The sequence below is a fragment of the Drosophila gunungcola genome (assembly GCF_025200985.1).
Source record: "Drosophila gunungcola strain Sukarami chromosome X unlocalized genomic scaffold, Dgunungcola_SK_2 000039F, whole genome shotgun sequence".
Lineage (NCBI taxonomy): Eukaryota > Metazoa > Arthropoda > Insecta > Diptera > Drosophilidae > Drosophila > Drosophila gunungcola.
Genome location: NW_026453190.1, coordinates 613077 through 634849, shown reverse-complemented (window position 1 = coordinate 634849; position 21773 = coordinate 613077). Strand labels below are relative to the sequence as shown.

Below are 21773 nucleotides of genomic sequence, written 5' to 3'. Positions count from 1 at the left end.
CACACGACTGGCGAAATCTACATAAATAGCTATCTTTATTTCGCATTTTCACATAAAAGTGTACAACTGCAATACATAAATAGATTGAAAGCGCCTAGAAGGTCTGCCTGGATGTGGGTCTTAAGTGGGATACGTTTGGCTCACTGGGATTAATCGTCTAAGTGCCATTTTGCCTAGTGCTAGAATGGGTGTGGATTGGACGTTTCAGGCCCATAAAACAGTTTTCGGTCATTATTCAATTTACTAATTTAGATTTGTGTACTTAATTTGGTATCAAAATGCAATCGGATGACTCCAAATGCTATAGGATTAATACTTCTTCGAAGTCCTCACTTGCGACTGTTTTATTGTTATCAAACGCACTGTATTTCAGACAGCCTCATCCAACACTTAGTCATAAAGGTTATTTGATACCATAGAACTTAACAATTATGTCCAATAATTTTCGGTCAGTAAGGAATATTTTAAATACAAATTTTAATTGAAGTGTAAAAGGTTTTACCAAATAACTGGCTTAAAATACAAATTCGAAATAAGAATACAGTTGTTGGACTATAGGGAAAGTGATAAAATAAACTATAAATAACAGATAAAAGGGTTTAATCGAAATTAAACATAAGTCTTAAAATTAAACATTAAAGAAATTAAAATCCTGCCTTTAAAGAATCACCAAATGGAGTAAATATAATGTAAACACCCACTTTTAAAGTAATGTTAAAGCAACAAAAGTTGTGACCTCTATACCTGCCTTATGGCCATGGAACGCACTGTTTAATACGCTTACACCTTTGCCTCAAACTAATCTCACCGGTTTTGTGGTCTACAATCTTTTTTTGTGGGACAGACGGATCTGCAGCTGGAGCGGAATGGGGATCACAGGCACCGACTCACCAGCTGCCAGCTGCAGACGCAACTTTGGGCTCAATACCTGTTACTAAACTATATCTATAATCAATCAAAGCTGAGTGTCACATTTCACTATACGAGTATATAAACAACAATTTGGTACAACGCTTAATACTGACCTATATACAGACATATACACATAACAAACAAATCCGGCTACAGGACGTGGTTGTGGACAAACGAATCAACAGGGTACTAATCAATTGGTTTTTTGGAGTCTGCATTTGTACAGGGAATGATACTGGTAACTACTGAGTTCTTTTGTGTTCTTACATAACTATTCTTCGTGATCCCTTTCTCCGGCTAAATCGACAACATCCACCGATCAGAAAGAGATGCAGAGAGAGCATTAAACATCAAACATAAAATCGAAACAAAACGAAAAACATAAATAAAAAAACAAGGCTTAAGTTAAAGTAAAGTACTCTACTTGGAGCTGCCCGCCTGCGAGTGGTGGTGGTGGTGGTGCTGCTGCTGCTGCTGCTGGTGGTGGTGGTGGGACGCGTGATGGTAGTGTGATTGGTGGTGCGACCCTGATGCTGCTCCACCGCCGAGGGGACCGCTTCCGCCTGCCAAGGATCCGCCCGTCGTCGCTGAGGATCCACCCTGATGGTTCTGGTGTCCCGCCGCCGATGCACCACTGTGGTTCAGCGAGGGCAGCGAAGCGGATGCCGTGGCCGCCACCAGTGCCGCCGCTGCGGAGGCGGCTGCCGCTCCAGCGGTGGCCGTATTTAACTTGGTTCCGTTGGCATTGTTCACCCGCAGCTGACGGATTTCGGGGAAAAACTCAATCATTAGTATCTCCAGCAGCTCCTGAAGATAGAAAATGAGAATGTTTGGTTAGCAAACTTAGATCTTCACATACAGATGCGGGCAAAATAACATGTAATAATGTAAAGTGCTTAAAAACTCACATTTAAGGCATAGAAGGGTTTTCTTTTGTTATAATTTATCACAATTCTTACTTACTTAATATCACAAAGTGATATTGTTTTAGGTTTTTAAGAAAAAATAAAACTTTTAAGAATTTCTTAAAATTTAGTTTTCTCTATACAATGATTTTAGAAAAGTTTAATAAAATAAACATAAACATTTCTCAACCAAAAAACCCATCCAGGCTATAGTCCAACCCAACCAAAAATAACTCGCAAACGATCCTCACATTTTTAGAAAAATTACAAATTATCTACAAAATATAAACTAATTATTATGTATATAAATAAATCAGAAAATGAATATACAATATATGTATAAAAATATAAGAAACTAAAAAAAAAACCTAGATCTATAATATAAAACTACTCCACGAGCTGAAGGCCTCTAGCAGCTTAGTTTTAACTATATGTAAGCATTATATAAATAAATAAATACATATTTTTTCACGAAAATATAAAAAAGTTTTTCAAAAATTGCTTCCACACTATTTGCGAAAACAACTATTTTTTTGACAGCAACTGTAATTGTAAAAAAGCTGTCTAAATGCGCAAAACTCACGTAGAAAAGCTGCTTGTTGTAGGCGGGATTCTGCAGCGCCTCGAAAACCTTGAGGACACCTCGTTTGGCCGCCTGGGCGCCAACCAGATTGCACAGCACCTCCGGTATGTGGTCGGTGAGCAGGGCCTTGGCCGCCGTGGTTGTCATCTCGCGCATGTCCTCCGATCGCGTGGGATAGGCGGAGGCCAGGACGCCGCCTGGCCAAAACGACTTGAGGATGGCCGAGAAGTAGTTGTGCAGCATGGACTCCTCGAAGAGATAGGCCACCGACTCACGGATCTGCCGATTGATCGTCCGGCCGTATGTGATCTGGACAAAGGAGATGAGGCTCTTGCGCAGCCACTTGAACACACCGCCCATGTCGAAGATCTCGCCCATGAGGGCGTACATTGGTTCCGCTATCGAATCCTTGCTGTCCAGATCGGCAGCCAGCAATTTGGCCTCTCCGCCCGACTCGCCATCCAGATACGTGGAGATGTCCTCGTCGTCGCGCTGCAGCCCCCAAAAGGGATCGGTGGCCTTGGTGGCCTCGTGCGCCTTCCCAGCATCGCTGCGGAACAGCGTGGCCAGCGAGAACTTGGACTTCTTTGGCGAGGGCAGCGATTGCTTCAGGTGGTCCGAACTGGGGCTGAGGAACGTGTAGATGGCTTCGCTGCCATTCAGATGGTCGTCTTCCAGGATGAACTATGTGGTGGGCAGAAGCGTGTATCAATACAAACGGCTCAAGAGTTTCATGTGTAAAGTATATAGCCTACATTCAAGAACTTTTGAATCTGTGCCTTTGCCTTCTCCTGGCCATGTCGATCGGTTTTCAGAAAAAAGAACTTGAAGTTCGTGGGCAGGTCGATGGCCTTCAGGTTGGAGCTAACGTGCCGCAGTTTCCGCTGCAACTCCTTTGAAAATGTATAAATAAGCAACATGTTGGTCGTGGTCGGAAAGCACAAACGTAAGTTGAATACCCACATGCACTTGGTTGAGGGAGCGCATCACCACCCAGCCACTGGAGATGCCCGACGGTCGCTTGCGAAGATTGGCATGGCCGCCGTCGCCGTTTTTCGATGACGTCGGCTGAACTGGGGCGTTAATGTCCTCGTCCACATGCACCAGGATCATAAATTGCAACGATTCCTTCTCATCGGATACCTGAAGAGATACAAATCGCTAATAAAAGCTGTCCTTTTGATGGGCAAAACCCTTAAGACCTCACCTCCACACTCTGGATGGTGGCCTTCCATTTGCCCAGGTGCTCCGTCCAGGCGTCCGTGCGCCGCAAATGCGCCTCCGTCTGGCGCTTCTCGCTCTTCAGCCACTCCATCTCCTTCTCGAGAATGGAGAGCACCTTGGACTCCGGCTTCACCGAGTACTTGAGGGCGTCCAGCGCCTGGTTCTTCTTGTCAATGCGCTCCTGTATTTGTTCCAACTTTCGACGTGCATACGATGTATGGGCGGCCACATCGATGGCACCGCCGGCTCCGCCATTAAGGCCATCCGATGCACCATGATGCTCGTCCGCCAGCGGCTCCGGGGCATCGCCCATGGGGTGGCACATCATCAGCGTGGGATCGGCTATCTCATTGGAGTCCAGCGCCTCCTTCAGCTGCCGGTACTGATCGCTCAGCACGAATGGCGGATAGTACTTCTCCTCCAGAGTGCGCAGTACGTTGCGCTGGATCTCAAAGAAGATGTCAGGATCGGCGTCGCCCAGCAGGAACGTCTCGATCAGCTTACGTTCGTGCTTGTCGATCTGGATCTCCGATTTGGGCACCCGGATGTACGTGTAGAAGATCTCGGTGCCCAACTGGTGGCTGACCGACTTGTGCGCGTGCTTGATCTCCTCCACGGCCAGGTAGAAGCCAATCAGGGCGCTCGCCTTCAGTGGCTCCAGGAACAGGGTGAAGTAGCGACGGCCCACCGCCGTGTTCAGGATCTCAACCAGCGTCAGGTCCTGTACAAATCAATTTGGGTAATGAGTAATTTAGGGACTTAAAACTTGGGATCAACAAATTGTTCTAAGCTCATCATTACAATCAGTATTCTGCGTGAGCTTAACTCAGCTAGACAAGTATGGTAAGTTTTCACTTAAAACAAGAACCATGACCTATTTGATTTTATAAAATAGTTCAACAATAAACAAATTTTACTAAAATTAGAAAATAGCTGAAGATCATAGATATCATATAAAATTATATTCCGAGACCTTAAAGGTATATACATTTTATTTAACAACTAAAAACGAAAAAAGTGAATTGTTAAGTATAAGCTGCATTATGATACATTTAACTCATTGTTATTATGTAAAAAAATCGTTTATAATTTTTGACACCTAAAATATAAAGCACATTATATAACAAGTTGCTTATAAAGTGTCACAATAAATAAATTAAATTCAACAAATTAAAATAAATTAAAAAAAAATGTAAAAGTACATGCTACGTACATTTTACTAATTCTTATCAAATGTCAAAAAAATCGTAAATAACTTTTAACAGCTTAAATAATAAGCTATTACATAAAAAGTTATATAGAAACTGTAAAAATAAATAAATAAAATTTAACAAATAAAAATAAATAAAAACAAAAACAAAAAAGCCCATTGAAAACTATTTGTTACAACATGATAAACATGACTTAAATTATTAAACGTCATCAATTTCATAAAATGCTTAATGCTTCATAAAATGCTTAAAGTGCCTGCAGTTGTAATTTAAACCTAGTGTTCGGAATAGCTAGTTTTGTTTAAAGTATAAATCAGGGATTACTTACAATATCGCTGGAGTAGTTGCCATTCCAGCCAAACTTGGCCAAGTTCTTCTCGCACTCGCCCTTGGCCATCGTGAGCTGGCGGACGTAGCGCTTCAGCCGCACGGCGGCCGTGAGTTCCGACTTGGATAGCGAGTGGTCCTCGTGGTCCGGATCGAGGCCTTTGGCACGCTGCAGGTTCTGCATGGTGGTGGCATGCATCAGGTCGTTCACAATGCTCTTGCGGATGAGCGAGAGCTCCTCGAGGTTGCCCGAGTTGTTGATGATCTTGAGGAAGTCCTCGAAGCTGGCTGCATACTCGTAGCTCCGCTTGCTCATCGCCGCCGCCGCCAAGCGGGTCTCAATGTTCTGGACCACCTTCTGGTTGATGTAGTCCGGTGCGGTCAGCATTTTGATCATCGGAAAGAATACTACACGGATGGAATGGATTAGTGATTTGGATGTCTCAGTGTTCCCGACCACAACTCACTCTTGTAGGAGAGAATCTCGCTAAGCAGGACCTTCAAGGGTGGCAAAGAGTAGCCGCGAGGCAGCAGCAGGATCACCATAATCTCGCACAGCTTGCGCAGGAATTCCATCTCCTTCTCCTCGTCGGCGAGGTACGAGTTGGTACTGAAAACTGGCGGCGAATTTGTATCAGCCCTGGAAACGAAAAATACTCTTAAGCATGTAAATTTGATTTATAACAAGCAAATAATAAATGAAATACTTATTTTTGTAGTTTAACCCAAAGCTCGATTAATCGTAAAACAATAGAATGAAAAGTAATGACAGGCGATTTCCGCTTATAGATTACCAACTTAATTATTTGTGATTGATGACTATTCTCTGGCGCATATAAATGACTTTTAATTTTGCGCATTGCATTCTTTCATGATAAAGTAAACTTATTGTGACTGCAAGAGTATAAAACAAAGAATCAAATTTCAATGTATATCTTAATATATCTTATCAAAAATACTATGCCTTGGATTTCTTTGTTTTTAAGCATGATTAAAAAATGTGTTAATACTAATCTCACAATTGCATGGAATATTTTGGTATTTAAATCATAAAAATGTGTCTTTGATTGAAAAGGTTAAAGACATTAAATAAATTGAAAAATATAATTATTTAGCTCTAAAAGTATGTAACGATAAAGTGCTAGATAAAGTGCTTTAGATAGGCGACGTAATTACAATTAGAGAAGAACTTACGCTCTGGCCTCGGCAATGCGAATCTTCTCTAGATGCACTGTCACCCGGTTGACCATGTCCACGGCTATGATCTTGGCGGCATCCATCCTGGTGGCCCGTTCATGAATCTTCTGTATGGCATTCCATAGATCCTCGCGCACCACATCGTTGATCAGCTTGGGCTTGGTGACCACATACCTGGGACACAGTTAAACTATCAGTCTGAGGTTTCGATGTATTGTATTAAATGGTAAGCTCACCCCAACCAGGGCAACATAAAGTCCCGCAGCACATACTCAATGATCTGCTGGAGCTGCAGATCCACTGTTTTACCGAATATCAATGGCAGATTCGATGGATTCTTGATGGGCTTGGGCAGATCGAAGATGTTGCTCCTGCGGATCGGATATAGATTGCTATAAAGAGTATATACCAGGGGGGACAAAGTCCGGAACTCACTTGGTGGCATTGTAGAGCAGTCGCGAGGACACGCGACTCGGTGGCGTCGGCTCGTTGGTAGTGAATATATAATGGATATAGACGGTGCCGGCCACAGCTGTGGACGAGATAAGGGCAATTAGATATTTGGCAATTTTAATTAGGCGCTCACGCTCCAAACTGATTGGCCGATTGGTTGATAAGGTGACTCATTCAGCCATATACACTATACTATTATGTGTGTGTTCCAAAGGCGGAAGACTTACCCGCAAAGACCAAGACCAGAGAATAGACCACGAAGGCGAAGAACAGAAAGAAGGTGGGATAATACCAGATGACGGCCAGCAGTGTCAGCGTGATGCCCGAAACAATAATCCTCCAGTTTAATTGCAGTGCACGCAGTAGTCTGTAATGTAATGGATTTTTGGTTGTCTCTTGGATTAAATGTGAAGGGACTAAATGTTAAGGGATTTGTGTACCCACCTGGTGGCCAGGAGCGTCAGGCGCTGCGTGGTCGTGGCGCATGGCTCCGGTTCGATGGGGAACAGCGGCAAGCGGTGGCGACTCTCCATGGCAATGGCGTCCACTGCGTACTCCTCCGATTCCATCGGCCAATTGACACTCCGATTCCGGGCAATCACTGCCTCTCCTCCTTATTGACTGCTTGTCTTCTGAATATTTGATGAGTTTCGTACATTTTCGACCCGCTGGCTGGCCATTAAAATAGTTCTCAACAATTGCGTCAATTCCGCTTTGCTCTAATGTGTATGGTGTGGTGTGGTGTCCACCACCTCCTCCTCCTCTTCCTCCACCACTTCCGATGCCCTCCACGAATGAAAACCGAACACAAATATGGTATCGTATCGGTTTTTGGAGAAGCGTAGCGTAGCGTCGCTTATGGAATATATATATGTAAATATATTGGGGCAGATACAGAGACGACAGCTGGCTGGGAATCGGAATCGGAATCACAACTGTCAGCTATATGTGCTAAATCAATACTGGGCGACGCTGCGGATCCCGCAACAAGTTGATTGGCCAGCTTTATCCGGAGTTTCCGATTTCCGTGGAAATCACAACAAGGCGCAGCTCTGATTGCCTGCTTGTTGTTGTTGTTGCTGCTGGCGCTGCCGCTGCGCAGTTGGGATCGGTTGTGGGGCTTATCGGCCCTGATAGTACGTCACGCCCGGCTATCCACTATCCACTATCTTTACTGTTATGTTTATAAAAACACATATGTATATGTATATCCAGCCCTATCTCACCGATAGTCCAAAGGGCCCGCCTATCGGTGGCCCATCGATAGTTTGCAATTATCGGGACCATCACTAATCGACTTCCTTATTCAAATCGACAATTCAAATAGATTTGAAAATTTAAATAAAATCTAACTGGAACTCGCGAACTGCTAGTTAAGAAAATGGAATAATATCATTTCACAGTGCTGATATATAGTTAACAAATTTAAAAACAAAGTATTAGTAAAGAAAATCATATGAAGAATGTTTTTTTATTTTTCTGTCAAACTAACTAAACTCAAACAAGTTTTATAAAACTAGCCTAGAAAACTAAATCTAATTTTCTTGTCAAAAGTAAAATATTTTTTTTTCAATGACGTAAAATCTAGCTCACAACTTTGGTGAAAGCAATAAGAAATATAAAAAAAGAGCAAATTAGTTTTTAAATATATGAACCAATTTAACTAAAATTACAAAATAAAAGAAAAACGGCATAATAACAGAAATTACAACTTTTTTAAAAAAAGGTTATATTTCTTATTTTTTCGTTTGTTAAAAATCAAAGTAAACCTAGAAACCCAGCGCTTAACCTCTGAAGGGCCTAAAATGATAGGCCTTGTTTATGATAAAAACAAGATATATGTACAGGGTACATATATATCAAGTGACTTTGTTTTTGCACACATTTTTTTTTATTGTTCATGACATGACATGGCTGTTTGCGAATCTTTCAGTGTTTTTCAATGACAAAAACTAACTAGACTTAGTTTATTTGGGAAACATTTTTTTGGTATTTCAAGCTTTCTGTTTGTTTGTTCGTACGACAAGCGGTGCTTTCACAAGCTATATGACTAGCCAGATTCCCCCACAACCCAACGAACTCTTCACCACCCCAACCGACTCCCAATAAATGCTTTCGGCTCCTTGGTCGAGTCCCAATCCTCTACTGCTCCTTGGCCAGGCGGCGCAGGGCACGTTTCCGAGTGCCCAGGATGTTCTTCAGCACCACGCTGCGGGCGAACTGCTCTCCGAAAACGGCCTCCGTGAAGTGGATGACCAGCTGGAGCAGGGCATGTGGCAGGTAGCCCGCCGTCTGGGTGGCAATGCCCAAGGTGGACAGCGCGGAGCGCACATACGTCTCCGGCGAGGGAGCGAACACGCTGGCCTTGCGGATCTTCGACATGTTGGTGGCCACGAAGCCCGGCTGGACACTCTGGATGAGGATGCCGTGCTCCTTGTACTCCGTCTGCAGATCGTCGCTGAATTTGTTCACAAAGGCCTGCAAATCAAACGAAATCGGTAAGAATTTCAGTAAAACAGTTGTACATTTCTATAGTAAACTAATCATAATGGAAGCAATGAAAACAAAACTAATGAATTGCGAGATGGCATAGGTAACTTCTGATAAAAATAATGAATTCTATAAGATAATATTAAAGCTGAATGGACCCTAATCAATGTAGCATATGCAGTGATGCATTTTACACAGATACTTCGAGTGAATAATGAATGGCAGTCTGTTTGACTATAATAGCATTCTCCATGTGAATCCTCACCTTGGTGGAACTATAAACGCTCAGTAGGGGATTGGGAATGACTCCGGCGGTGGAGGACAGGTTGATGATCACACCGCGGCGCTGGGCAATCATGCCCGGCAGGAATAGTGCGGTCATGTGCGTCACCGAGTGAATGTTGGCAGCCACAATGTCGCGCAGGAACTTCGGATCGGCCTTATAGCAGTCCAGGAAGTACTCCGGATGGCTGTAGCTGATGCCCACGTTGTTGACCAGCACTCCGATGTTCAGGCCAGTGGTCTTTTCGCGGATCTTGTCGTAGATCTCGGCACCGCCGGTGAAGTCCACATCGATCACACGCACCTCCACGCCGTATTTATCTCCTGAAAGTATGCAGCAGAGCGCGATTAAAGTTAGTTAAGAGGTCTTCAACTGCCTTACGTGAATAAACTTACCTATCTCCTTGGCCACCACATTCAGTTTTTCCAGAGATCTACTAATCAGCACCAGCTTCAAGCCCCTGCGAGCCAGCTAAAAACGTGTAAATAAATATTAATTTAGTATTTAAAAAGCTTAAAAGTTAGGAACCAATTTTTAGATGCGCTGTGTTATAGAAATATTATAACCAACCATGACATGACCCCAAGTTCAGGAGCCAAATAAACTCGATTTAGAAATATGCATTGTTTGAAAGACTTTCAAGGTGCAACTAAATAGGCAGGCAGAACAGTTATGGCTTTTAAGTAATTTTAAGAGATATAAACTATAAGAATAGTTTGAAAATGAAAAAAGCATTTATATGTATCATTAATATAGAATACCAAAATATATAGTTTTCAGCTTGAAGGACTAAAATATAAGAGTTTTACTTAAAAAAGAACTCAATAAGCAAGGAAGTGCTTAACAAAGTAATCAAGTTGCAAAAATTAAAGTAATTTCACAGTATTTTGTTTATATAAATAAAACCCATTGTGGGAGCCCCTAAGAAATTTGGAGTGAACATTGAACCATTTCTAGTGTGTCCGACGCACGCCGAATGCTAATTTAGCAGAAGCACCGGGCGGGGCCCTCTATAACCATACCCACACGGTCGACACGTGTTCTTTGTAGATTCTACGTTCGATGGTTCCAAGTGGGTAAAACACAAAAAAAAAAGGAAAAAAAAAAACATACGGGAACTGACCGCTTCTCAAAAAAACAAAAAAAAAACTACTGCGACTGCACTTTGTAAAAATAAACAACGAGAAGTACAAGTGCTAAGGCTCAAATGTAGCAATTTTCAGTCAAGCAAACACCATTAGGGAATGTTTGCGACTGGAATGGGGACCGGAGATCGATTACAAAGTGCAGATTCACTTGGCAAATGCATTGGCGGCGTTAAAATCAATGTCCAAGTCATTGTGGGCGACGCTCAATTCGGTAATTTGTAATTACTAATTACTCATTAAGTTTCGCTGACCCGCTTCCCGTTTGCAATAGTCATAAGTCATTAGTCGCGGACGGACTTTGCTTGCTGGCCAAGATTGGGTCACCTCCATGTCGTCGTTTACGTACCTCCTTGGCGTAGGCCTTTCCAATTCCATCGGTCGACCCGGTGACAACTGCAAATTATACAAGTTAGCCAAGGGTTCCAAGGGTTATCAGTGGATTGTTTTGGGGGGCGTGGGGACCGTTCTTATCGCACACAGTGAAAAAACTACTTAAGCAAGGTATTTGATTGGAAATTTTCATTTGATTTGTGTTCATGAATTATTATTTACTAATTTTAAAGGCACTTAAACCTAACAAGTATTTAAAAACAATAAAATCATTAGCTTTCCATTAGCTAAAAGCATTACTTAAATAAATTCAATTATAAATCATAAATCAATTATAAATTATAAATAAATATAATAATTAATATATGCGAATATTTTATTTGTGCTTTAAAATTTTATTCGTTTTTTTAATATTTACAATTTTAAACGAATATGTTTATGGGATATTTAAACATTTAAATTTTTTAACCGTTGCTTTGACCAAATTTTAAAAGGTACTGAATGGTGTCATTAAAACCATTTACGTAGAAATATTATATGCAATTATTTTTTATAGACTTTCTAAAGCTATACGCATTTTTTCACTGTGCACTTGATAAGTTCCCATTTACCACTCCTTTCCGGTGACTTTATTTCATAGCAACCAACTCACCTGCCCACTCGCCCATTTTGGAAAGATCCACGGTGGATCCGAAAACCTTGGGCCCCACCACATTGGCGTAGATCCAGGGCAGGACCTTCCGGAACACCTGGAAGCCCACGATTCCGATGGCCAGACCGCCCAGCAGCCCCAGCACTCGGGAATTGTTCTCCTCCATGATGGGTATTATGTATTTCCTGGCTCCTCTGGGTGCTATATACTGGGATCGGGATCGGGCGTTCGGCTTTAGCCTCTGCCGGCTGATTAGTTTCTGATTCTCCGATTTGGTTTTCAGCTGAAATGCCGAATTGTCGACGCCGCTGCTTTTTTCTCTGCCTTTTCCGACTGCGCTGCGTTTGTACAATTGTGTTTGTGGTCGTATTGTATCGTAGCAATTCCACACAACACACACCCTTTAAAATCAGCAGTGATTTTCGATTTCTCGATTTTTGAACTCGTAGCTTTCGTTCTCCCCTGATTATTATTCAAAATGCGTTTTCTTCGGAAGGAGAAACAAATAAAGTAGAAGGGGAAAATAAAAACAAATGGAAAAAGCAATTGAATGTCAATTGTCCACGACACAAAATGCGAATGGACGGTTCTTTTCCCAATATATATATATTTATATATATATGTATGTGCAAGTGTCCTCATGTGTGTGTGCGCCACTTATGTCATTCCATATCGCGCACAAACACAATCCAATAAACACAAAGATAAGGGCGGCTGCAAACAGTGTCCGCGAAAATTAATCTCCCCAATAACCGTTATGTTGCATTGTATGATTTTGAGAAGGGGATGAAAATAAAAACTACCACTTTTAGAATAGAAAAATCATTCTCCAGGTTGCAAAGTCTAGAAACCTATAAAAAAGCTATTTTTTTTAAATTTTTTCTACATAAATAAATAAGAGTATGTCATGGAAAATATTTACTCATTTTGACTAATTTTGACAATTTTGGCTTAAATTAAAAATAATTTAAACTTAAACTTTAAATTGAAATGCAAAGCAGTGTCCGGTTATTAATGATTTCCTAGAGTAATTCAAAATTTTTAAAACTTAGAAGTTACACTTTTTTTCCTTTTTTATTTAAATTTAATTTAATTACAAATGTATGATAGTTTTTTGTGCTGGTGCTTTTCTTTTTAGGTAAAATGATTTGGTTATTGAATCGATTATGTATTTATATTTAAACGAAATTTTTGCAAAATCTTTAATAATTAGTCGCATATGTTAAGACCTCAGTGTAAGTTCTATGTTCTCACCAATACACACCAACATGGGGCCATCCACCGAATTTATTTTACAGTTACACTGCACATGCGCAGGAAGTATCAGTAAATGCGATAAATAATTTAACTTGTACTAATTAGTTGCTGTAGTGTGGTACAATTAAAGTCGTTTAAATTCCAGAAATTATGAGCAATGCCTGCTAAGTTAACGGTACTTCGAAGGCAAAACGAGATGGCAGCAGAATCTGTGACGTATGTTGATAATCCTTTGCCTATCGATAACTATCGTTTTAAAATCGCTTTTTGAATTCTAAGCTTACTTTAATTTCAAAAGAAACGTAATTTAGATTTATTTTCAGTATAAATTCTTATTAAATTAATACACTCTCTTATATATATATATATATATATATATATATATATATATATATTTAAGGCATTTAAAGAGAAACGGATTTAATGGGACATGGTTAGTGGGTGGAAGTCTCTAGGTTCCGAAGATGCCGAGAGAGCTGTCTTTTCGGAGCGGATTCAGTGCCGCAGCAATTGTGGGTGAGGGAACAACAACGTCTACGGCCCGGCAAACGCATCTGTACAGATGGTCGTATTTATAAATCCAAACCCTCCGTCGATTTGAAAAGAGTTTTAATTTGTTCAAATCCATACGAAACTCATCTGCCACAAGCAAGATACTTGCATTTTCTACTACGAAAAACTCTTTCATTGTAATTGTTTGAGATTGAGAGGTGAGTCCCCATTTTAATTTTGGTGTTCGGGAGGAGACTTTCGTTTGGACTCGGTTCCTACGGATGGGATGATAGGGATGCGGATGCTGGCCATGCGCAGAGCATGTCCTGACCTACATTCTCGCTTATTGGCCATCCAAGCAGCAGTTGCAAAAAGATAAATACACACGCAACACGAGCTGGTTAATAAACGCTTTTCCGATTTTCCAACTATCCGACGATTTTTGTTTCCCCCCAGCCACACGCGCTGAAAAGTTGGCAAACAAAAATATCCGAGCAAAGGCTCCCTGGGAAATGTGAATCCAACTCCGGATAACGTCCTCAAGTGCAATATGTCGAATATATTGCCGCAGTGCAATCGATAAGCAGCGAAATCCGTAGACGTATTGCATCCCAGAAAAGAAATTCAAAAAGAATGCAGTGGGACGCTGATGCAGCTGGATCGATATAGAACAGATTTCAGGCGCGTTCATATGTGCATATCCTGCGGCGAGTGGCGCCAGTTGGTGTATCCCATATCCTGTATCTCGGCATACCCAGATACTCTGTTGCAGTGATGAGATCGAGGCTCTTTTGGATACTGGCAATTATATACTCCTCACTCCACCACATCGGATCGGGCTCCACGTCGACCACATGTAAGTGTCTGCCGTCTCCTAGTGTTTAAGCCATCATAAATATTTATCGAGCAAATATAATTGAATTATTTATGTCGATTTGTTACTAACACATGCCTTTTTGTATGTTTAAAATGTTAGAAATGTAAAATAACTTTTTATAAACGAATTTAATTTATAAATTACATATATATTTTATAATTGTTTCTATATCAATCATTAAATGTATGGTATAAATAACTTATTAATTGTTTTGTTTGCAAAAGAAAGACTATTATTTTCAGCACTTAGTATAATGTTTTCTCTGAGTTTTCCCAGAAAACAAAACAATAAATATTAGGTTTTTTTTAAATATAATATTTAACAGCAGGGACCGTAAACATTATAAGTTATATTTAAAAAATCACAACATAATGATTATTTTAAAAGTTTATTTTTATGCTTTCAAGTTTTTGTATATTTTATTTATTTGTTAGACCTTTTTAATTAAACGTGTCTAAATTTATATTTACAAAAAAACAGTAAACGACCGCGAGCTGGCGATCCCTTCGACACTTTTCCGAAGAACTTCTGGCAGGAGTTCTCGTCGCCGTTCACCGACACGCCCGAGGATGAGGAGCTGGAGGTCACGGAGACGACCACCCACGAGCCGTTCCCCTTCTTCGCCGATCCGTTCACCACCCTGAACATCAGCACCCAGCTGTCGTCCAGCGTCTATCTGCACTGCCGGGTGAACGATCTGCAGGGCAAGACGGTGTCCTGGATGCGGCGACGTGGCGAGGACCTCACCCTGATCACCTTTGGCCAGCACACGTACAGCGGCGACTCCAGATACTCGCTGGAGTTCGAGGAGCCCAACGACTGGAAGCTGCTCATCCAGTTCGCCAACGAGCGGGACGAGGGTCCCTACGAGTGCCAGGTGTCCTCGCATCCGCCGCTCGTCCTGCTCGTCTACCTTACGATAATTGGTGAGCAGATGGCTTTCACATCACATTATATTATATTATATTATATTATATTATATTATATTATATTATATTATATTATATTATATTATATTATATTATATTATATTATATTATATTATATATATTATATTATATTATATTATATTATATTATATTATATTATATTATATTATATTATATTATATTATATTATATTATATTATTATATTATATTATATTATATTATATTATATACTCCCCTGCAGTTCCTCACGTGGAGATCCTCGATGAGCGGGGCTCGGCCACGCCGGAGAAGTACTACAAGGCTGGCAGCACCATCGAGCTGCAGTGCGTCATTTCCAAGATTCCGCATCCCTCCTCCTACATCACCTGGCGGCACGGACCGCGTCTGCTCAACTACGACACCAGTCGCGGTGGAATCAGGTAGGGTTCTGGGTGATTCCTCCCTTTTCATCTTTTCCTCAGAAGAAGAAATCTTACAAAACTCAGGACTCCATTTTCTTAAATGATATATTAAAGTTATCATGGACTTAATACAAGTTTAAACAATTACTCGTTATCTTGAATTGAATGCTATTTGTGCTATTATTACTGATCATGGTCAGTAAATATTTGATTTAAGGACATGTACTCCATAATTCCTTGATTTTTTTTCTGGGTTTTCAAGAACCAATAGTTCATATAAGGATAAAATGTCCATATATGTATATATATATTTCTTTTTAATTAATTTTAATTTAAAGATATAGAGTTGATTGAGCAGTCTTAATTTAAATTAGAAACCTATTTTGCATATTTTTAAATATGTTTAGAATCAAAATTTGTAAACACCGATTTTTCATAAATTTCATTCTTAATTTTTTTTCCCGAACTAAATAAAAAAGTAAAATACATTTCCAATAAGTTTTATTTGGAAGGCAGTTAATCCATATCCGTAACTAGAATAAGATATATATATATATATCTGGTAAATAAAATTCCAAGGTTTTTTTATTTCTTAAAGGTGTATTGTTCATAACAATTTTTAATGTGACTAGTGGTCTTACTATATGATTGGTTCTTCAACTAATTTCTTAAGATAAGGCATGCGAAATGCTTCCATAAATTGACTAACTTATGTTCGACTTCTTTTATTTCGATGGCAAAGGTTCAGTGATAATAATTTCTGACAATATATGCACAAATTTTAAAATCCTAAGAAAGTGAACTTTACTTATGAATAATGTTTATAATGAGACAAGGAGTCGTTAATAAAATTTCCCTACGTTGCATACTTGTAGTGTGAAGACGGACATGCTGCCAGGACGTGCTCTAAGTCGGCTGTATATCGCCAATGCCAATCGCCAGGATACTGGAACTACACCTGTATGCTGGGCAATGAGATTACGGAGACGGTGGTCGTCCATGTGCTGAACGGTAGGTGTTGATCTCATTTGGAGACCACAGCACAGTATTCATTTTAATCCCGAATTCCAGGTGAGGAGCCCGCCGCCATGCAGCATGCGAATGGATGCCGCCAAAAAGCCAACTCCTCCACAATGGTTGTGTTATTTCTAATGTCCGTATCCGGAATCGGTCGGTTATTGGATTTGGGATCGGGAATGGGATGGGGGTGGGGATGGGGATGGGGATGGGGATGGGTCTGGGGAATGGGACGATGACGACGACGACGCGACGGGAATTAGGGATCCTAGATCCTAGATCCAGATCCCAGTTTTGTGGCGCGGGAAATGCATACACCAAAAGAATCTTGTCCAGGATTGCATTTTCGACTTTTACTCTAATCATGGGTTGTTTAACATACGATACATAGCATAAACCGAATACTAAGCTTAAGTCAAGTGTATTTAAAACAAAAATCCCAAAACCGAAAATCGAAAGATCAAAAACCAAAACAAAAACACAAACAGAAACTGAAACTGAAACAGAAACAGAAAACTTGTATTAGTAAGGGCGTACGCGAAATATAGATGAGAAATTGATTTTTAGCGCTAGAACATAATATTATTATCATAATCGAATCGAATTGTACTACCAAACGGCCGTGTTTTGTTGGCTACATATTGATCTTATATACATCTAACGCATCTAACGTATCCATATTTAGCTCTTTGTTACCTCCACGTCATTATGGAACTACCTAGATTCGTAAGGTCCAAGAACAAGTCCAAGTCCAAGTCCAAGTCCAAGCTTAATTGTTTGTCGCTAAAAGAACCGAACTGCCTTTTAAAGGTCGTCAAATCCCAATCCCCCGTAACGCTCGTGTGTATCTTTATCTGTATCTGTATCTGTATCCCACATAACATATAGTATACACCTCAGATCCAAGGCCTTGTTAAAGAAAAAAAATGGTTGTAGCTTCTTGAAATCAAACAGCATATCAGTTGGGATCATTCTAATCGTAATAATAATCAATACCGATCGAAATTGTAGCTTCATCCTTGATTCGTTTTTTGTCCTTGTCTAAGATTTGAAAATATTTGAATCCATCGATAGCTGGAGTGTTTTTGGGAAGCAAACAAAAAACTTGTTGTTAACTTATGAAATAATTCCAAAGAAAATTATTACGAATACGTGAGCTTGATCAGAAGTTAGTTTTTCCTTGAGTTAAACCATGATTTACTGAAACCAAAAGTGTAGAAAATAAAAATAAAAGTAAAACTCTTAGGAAATGTTTAACGTTAACATAACTGTGCCATTCAAAATGGATACATATCGTTTAATTGTTGTTAATTCGGTTGCGGAACCAATGACCATTTGAGGCAGAAGAAACTAATTGTATATTTGTATTTGTATCTTTTTGGCAAGAAAATCGAAAACACAACACAACTCGGACCAATGGGTAAATACTTGATTGTTTAATTGAAAACGGTCCCAAAAACCAAATCAAAACACAACTACTTCAATTAAATGAAATAAATCACGATCAAGAATAAGAACAAGAACAAGAAGCAAATGAATATATTAAATATTAATTTATCGATTTTGGGCGCGACATGAGGAACCATCATTCGGTGTTCATATAGCCAGTGCCCACTGTATCCCCTCCTACATGCGAGTATATTAATTTACGTCTTTAGCTTTAGCTTCAAACGATCACCGCCTATAAAAGCCCAAACAAAATTTTTTCAAAATCCTTACTGACGGCTTTTAAAATTCATATTGCTTTCAAGATCGGTTAATATACACTCTCTTTACAAATTGTATTATGAAATCAAAGCTCAGCTTGGAATACACAACAAAAAAAAATACAAAAATCATGAAAAATAAGAATATTGAAAAAGCTCAAGGCCTAAGTACTTGGGTAAACTAATTTCAAATGGTCCAGTGTAGTTATTGTAAATTATTCAAATTGATCCCGACCCAAATCGGTAATTGGTCTGAACCCTCGGAGTATGCCCTTAAATAACAAAAATTAAAAACAAAACAAAACAAAACAAAATGTTGGAGTGAGATAACGAAACAATACTTAGAGACTAAAGAAAGTGACGAAACGAAACTTTTAGAAAGATTTTGGTTACAGAACTATATTTAATAATTACTACATTTAAAATTGAGATTATAAAACATACATAATGTATAAAGCGGGCGTCCTCTGGTCAATAGCCAAGGCGACTGCGACGGCCCCCATTGATACCGTCATTTGTCAAATAACAAACAAACAAGCAACTAAAAATTAATGCAAAATTGTATAAAAAAAAACATACACACACACACACACATTTGTTTTTTCTATTAAAACATTTAAAACATCAAAGGTGCTTTTCCTCTACCCATTGAATACCAACTGACCAACTGAATTTGATTTTCACTGCATATGTAGGTATATTTACATATATAAAGACTATCGAGTTATTAACTGGTAAAACAATATCATATTAAACTAATCCTAAGTAAACCCCTACTCAGCCATCGTACTCCACGTCGGCATCTGTGTACATCTTGGCCGGCTGCCCAGCCAGACCATTGTCCGTCTCCATCATCTCCACATCGCGGCAAGTGGCCGCCTGCAGCTCCCTCCTCACATCGGGTGTGATCTTGAAATGGCTCTTCTTCCTGCCATTGCAAAGAGTTGTTTAAAATACTGGGTTTATTTCATAGGGTTGGGTTTACTTACTTTAGGAGCTGGAGCAGGGCGTCCCGCTGCTCGGAGGATATATCGTTCTTGTAGCGCTGGGCAAAGGTGAGCAGGCTCTGGTGCCATAGCACTGGCAGCTCCCGCTTGTCGTTCTCGAATCTGGAATTTGGGAATAGGAAAATAATGAAATTTAATATAAAAACATATTCGAAAAGCTAGGCTTGCAGTACAATGTTTAAGTGCTTAAAGTAAAACCCATTTTTATGATTTTTAATTTATCTTCTCAATCAAGCAGAATCTCTAGGAATATGTTAGCATAGCAAGTGAATATTAAATGAAAAATGAATTAATCAAAAAGGCATATTAAAACACGAATATATTCGTTGGAAAAACCGTGAAACCCACCTCAGAAAGTGAAAAACGGCAGCATCCACGACGCGATAGGGCAGCGCATACCGCTTGTCCAGGAAGTAGCGAATGAAGATGGAGTTGGCTCCCGAGTAGGCCATCTCGCAGATCTTCAGCAGGCAGGCAGAGGAGTGCAGAACGGGAATGGAGCTGCGTGCCACCACGCTGCCAAAGATGATCGCCTCGCGCAGTGTACAATCGCCGGCCTCCAGAAGCGGCAGGATGATGCCCTTCATAAAGGCAGCCGGCTTGAAGAGAGCCCGCTTCAAGGCGTTATATAGATGCATGTTAAGCTTCTTGTATTCACAGAGATCGTCGCGAATGCGTGGCAGCAGCACCAGATTGTAGAATCTCTGGGCCATCGCTTGCGACAGCACCGAGCAGAAGATCCGTGTGCCCTGGAACATGGCGGCAGCGCTCCAGTTGTGGGGCTCCGTGATGAACAAGATCTGCTCCCAGTTGCGCAGCTTGGGAATGATCTTGAAGGCCTTGGGGATCTTGCCGCTGCGATAGCGTTTCAGCACATCGCGGACACCCTCGTACATCTCCTTCACCTTCGGGTCGATCTCCTCGATCTTTAGCGAGCCCTCGTCGGAGATCTTGGTGTGTATGTCGGCCTCCTTCTCCTGGATCTTCTGCATGATCATCTTGGAGAGGTGCAGCGTGCGCTTGCCCTCCTGCGCCGGCTGCTGGAAGCGCTCGAAGGCGGCCACATCGTCGTCGTCCATGTCCAGGTCGGCCATGAAGTCCGTCTCATTGACCTCCTCGTCCTCCTTAACATGGCCATCGTCTGAGGAGGAGGTTAAAGAGTTGATATGGAATTAATAGTGGTCATGGAAGTATATGATACATATCATTTCATGGCATTTTAATCTTCTTTTTTTATATGTAAAAGGTCTTGTTTAATAACCGATCGGTTTGAACTACACTATCCCATAGCTTCCAAATAGTCAGGCCAAAATTTTCTAAATTTTAATACACATATATGGGTATCTAGCTGCCTTAGGATCTAGAAGATTAAAATAGTATAATTTCGCTGTTTTTTTAATAAATTGGAGTATAAATCCTCGATTTTTGCCATAAATTATGTTTTTTATAGTATAATAAGCTTGATACAAATCGGTTAACTATATCTTATGGCTGCCATAAATCTGTTATACAGCTCTGTCCATACTTCTTATAGCAGCCATAAGAATGATCCCGTAAAATAAGCTAAATTAGTTTGTTTTTAAAGAATTATGCGTAATCTCCGCTGATATTTGCCTTCACTGTAAGGGTATTAGAATTCGGCCTGACGCAGTTACCTTCCGATCTCGTTTTTTTCCTAAGCATACATAATTTAGTCGATTTTAAGATATAAGGTAAGCATTTTAACAAGTTTTGAAGAGCCCTCATGGGAAATCGGTTTTTAATGCACTTACTTAAACTGAAGTTGACTTTCTTGACGGTCACCAAACTGGGAAAGTTCTCCTCGTCCAGTTCCAACTGTTGCAACTTGGCCGCGGCCAGAATCTTCTGGCTGCTCCTGGCATCAATGTTCTGTGAAAAGTTAAAATATTTATAGGTTTCAAAAGGAAATGCTATTCAAATTCTAGTGTTTAGTACCGCTGATTCCTCGGCCCGCAGTTTGACCTTGTCTTTGGTCTTGTTTTTGGCCACTTTGCCCTCGGTGATCTGTTTCTCCAGGTTCACGTTCTTGATTGTCGCCACATTGGCTTTCTTAGGCTTGCCCATTTTGACGGATACACTCAAATATCAATCGTTATAATAAAATAAAGTACAAATTGTAATCACTACACGTGTTGCAACAAAGCAGTGGCGTTGCCAGCTAGTTTTGAACTCGAAAAACAAAACACATTTTTCCCATGTCTGGCAACTTTGTATAGGGCTGCCTTTTCGATTGTTATATTTCCCTAGAGATGGTAACGCATTCAATATGGAAACTGTGACTGTAGGACACATCCGTGACCTAAAACTGACCGTGACTTTTTATATAAAAACTAATAATTTAGACCCGTTT

General features: G+C 40.3%; 4 protein-coding genes across 5 annotated transcripts; 1 reads left to right on the top strand and 3 right to left on the bottom strand.

Annotated features, from left to right (window-relative positions):
* Positions 1 to 18: 18 nt before the first annotated feature.
* LOC128260805 (sorting nexin-25) lies at positions 19 to 8037 on the bottom strand. Of its 2 annotated transcripts, XM_052994049.1 has the most exons (13): positions 7257 to 8037; positions 7040 to 7179; positions 6795 to 6891; positions 6596 to 6730; positions 6357 to 6533; positions 5630 to 5802; positions 5164 to 5570; positions 3608 to 4345; positions 3364 to 3543; positions 3156 to 3293; positions 2401 to 3084; positions 1337 to 1719; positions 19 to 1209 (listed from the first exon to the last, which is right to left on the bottom strand). In XM_052994049.1, the coding sequence occupies exons 1-13, from the start codon at positions 7379 to 7381 to the stop codon at positions 1176 to 1178; spliced, it is 3411 nt and encodes a 1136-aa protein (XP_052850009.1). In that variant the 5' UTR covers positions 7382 to 8037; the 3' UTR covers positions 19 to 1175. The 2 variants fall into 2 exon arrangements, with proteins under 2 accessions (XP_052850009.1, XP_052850011.1); XM_052994051.1 differs by having other exon boundaries at positions 19 to 1719; positions 7257 to 8036.
* A 678-nt stretch (positions 8038 to 8715) lies between these two features.
* LOC128260818 (very-long-chain 3-oxoacyl-CoA reductase) lies at positions 8716 to 12297 on the bottom strand. Its single transcript, XM_052994074.1, has 5 exons — positions 11716 to 12297; positions 11080 to 11126; positions 9981 to 10056; positions 9568 to 9908; positions 8716 to 9290 (listed from the first exon to the last, which is right to left on the bottom strand). Exons 1-5 carry the CDS (start codon positions 11879 to 11881, stop codon positions 8955 to 8957), a joined length of 966 nt encoding a protein of 321 aa, XP_052850034.1. The 5' UTR covers positions 11882 to 12297; the 3' UTR covers positions 8716 to 8954.
* A 1085-nt stretch (positions 12298 to 13382) lies between these two features.
* LOC128260826 (uncharacterized) lies at positions 13383 to 18709 on the top strand. Its single transcript, XM_052994087.1, is given in 7 exon segments — positions 13383 to 13682; positions 13921 to 14324; positions 14822 to 15267; positions 15513 to 15690; positions 16548 to 16618; positions 16621 to 16683; positions 16744 to 18709. Coding segments are annotated over 6 exon segments (1029 nt in total). The 5' UTR covers positions 13383 to 13682; positions 13921 to 14238; the 3' UTR covers positions 16929 to 18709.
* Positions 18710 to 19067: 358 nt separating this feature from the next.
* On the bottom strand, positions 19068 to 21616 carry LOC128260815 (bystin). Its single transcript, XM_052994072.1, has 5 exons — positions 21359 to 21616; positions 21175 to 21292; positions 19751 to 20543; positions 19385 to 19504; positions 19068 to 19323 (listed from the first exon to the last, which is right to left on the bottom strand). Exons 1-5 carry the CDS (start codon positions 21485 to 21487, stop codon positions 19173 to 19175), a joined length of 1311 nt encoding a protein of 436 aa, XP_052850032.1. The 5' UTR covers positions 21488 to 21616; the 3' UTR covers positions 19068 to 19172.
* Positions 21617 to 21773: the final 157 nt, after the last annotated feature.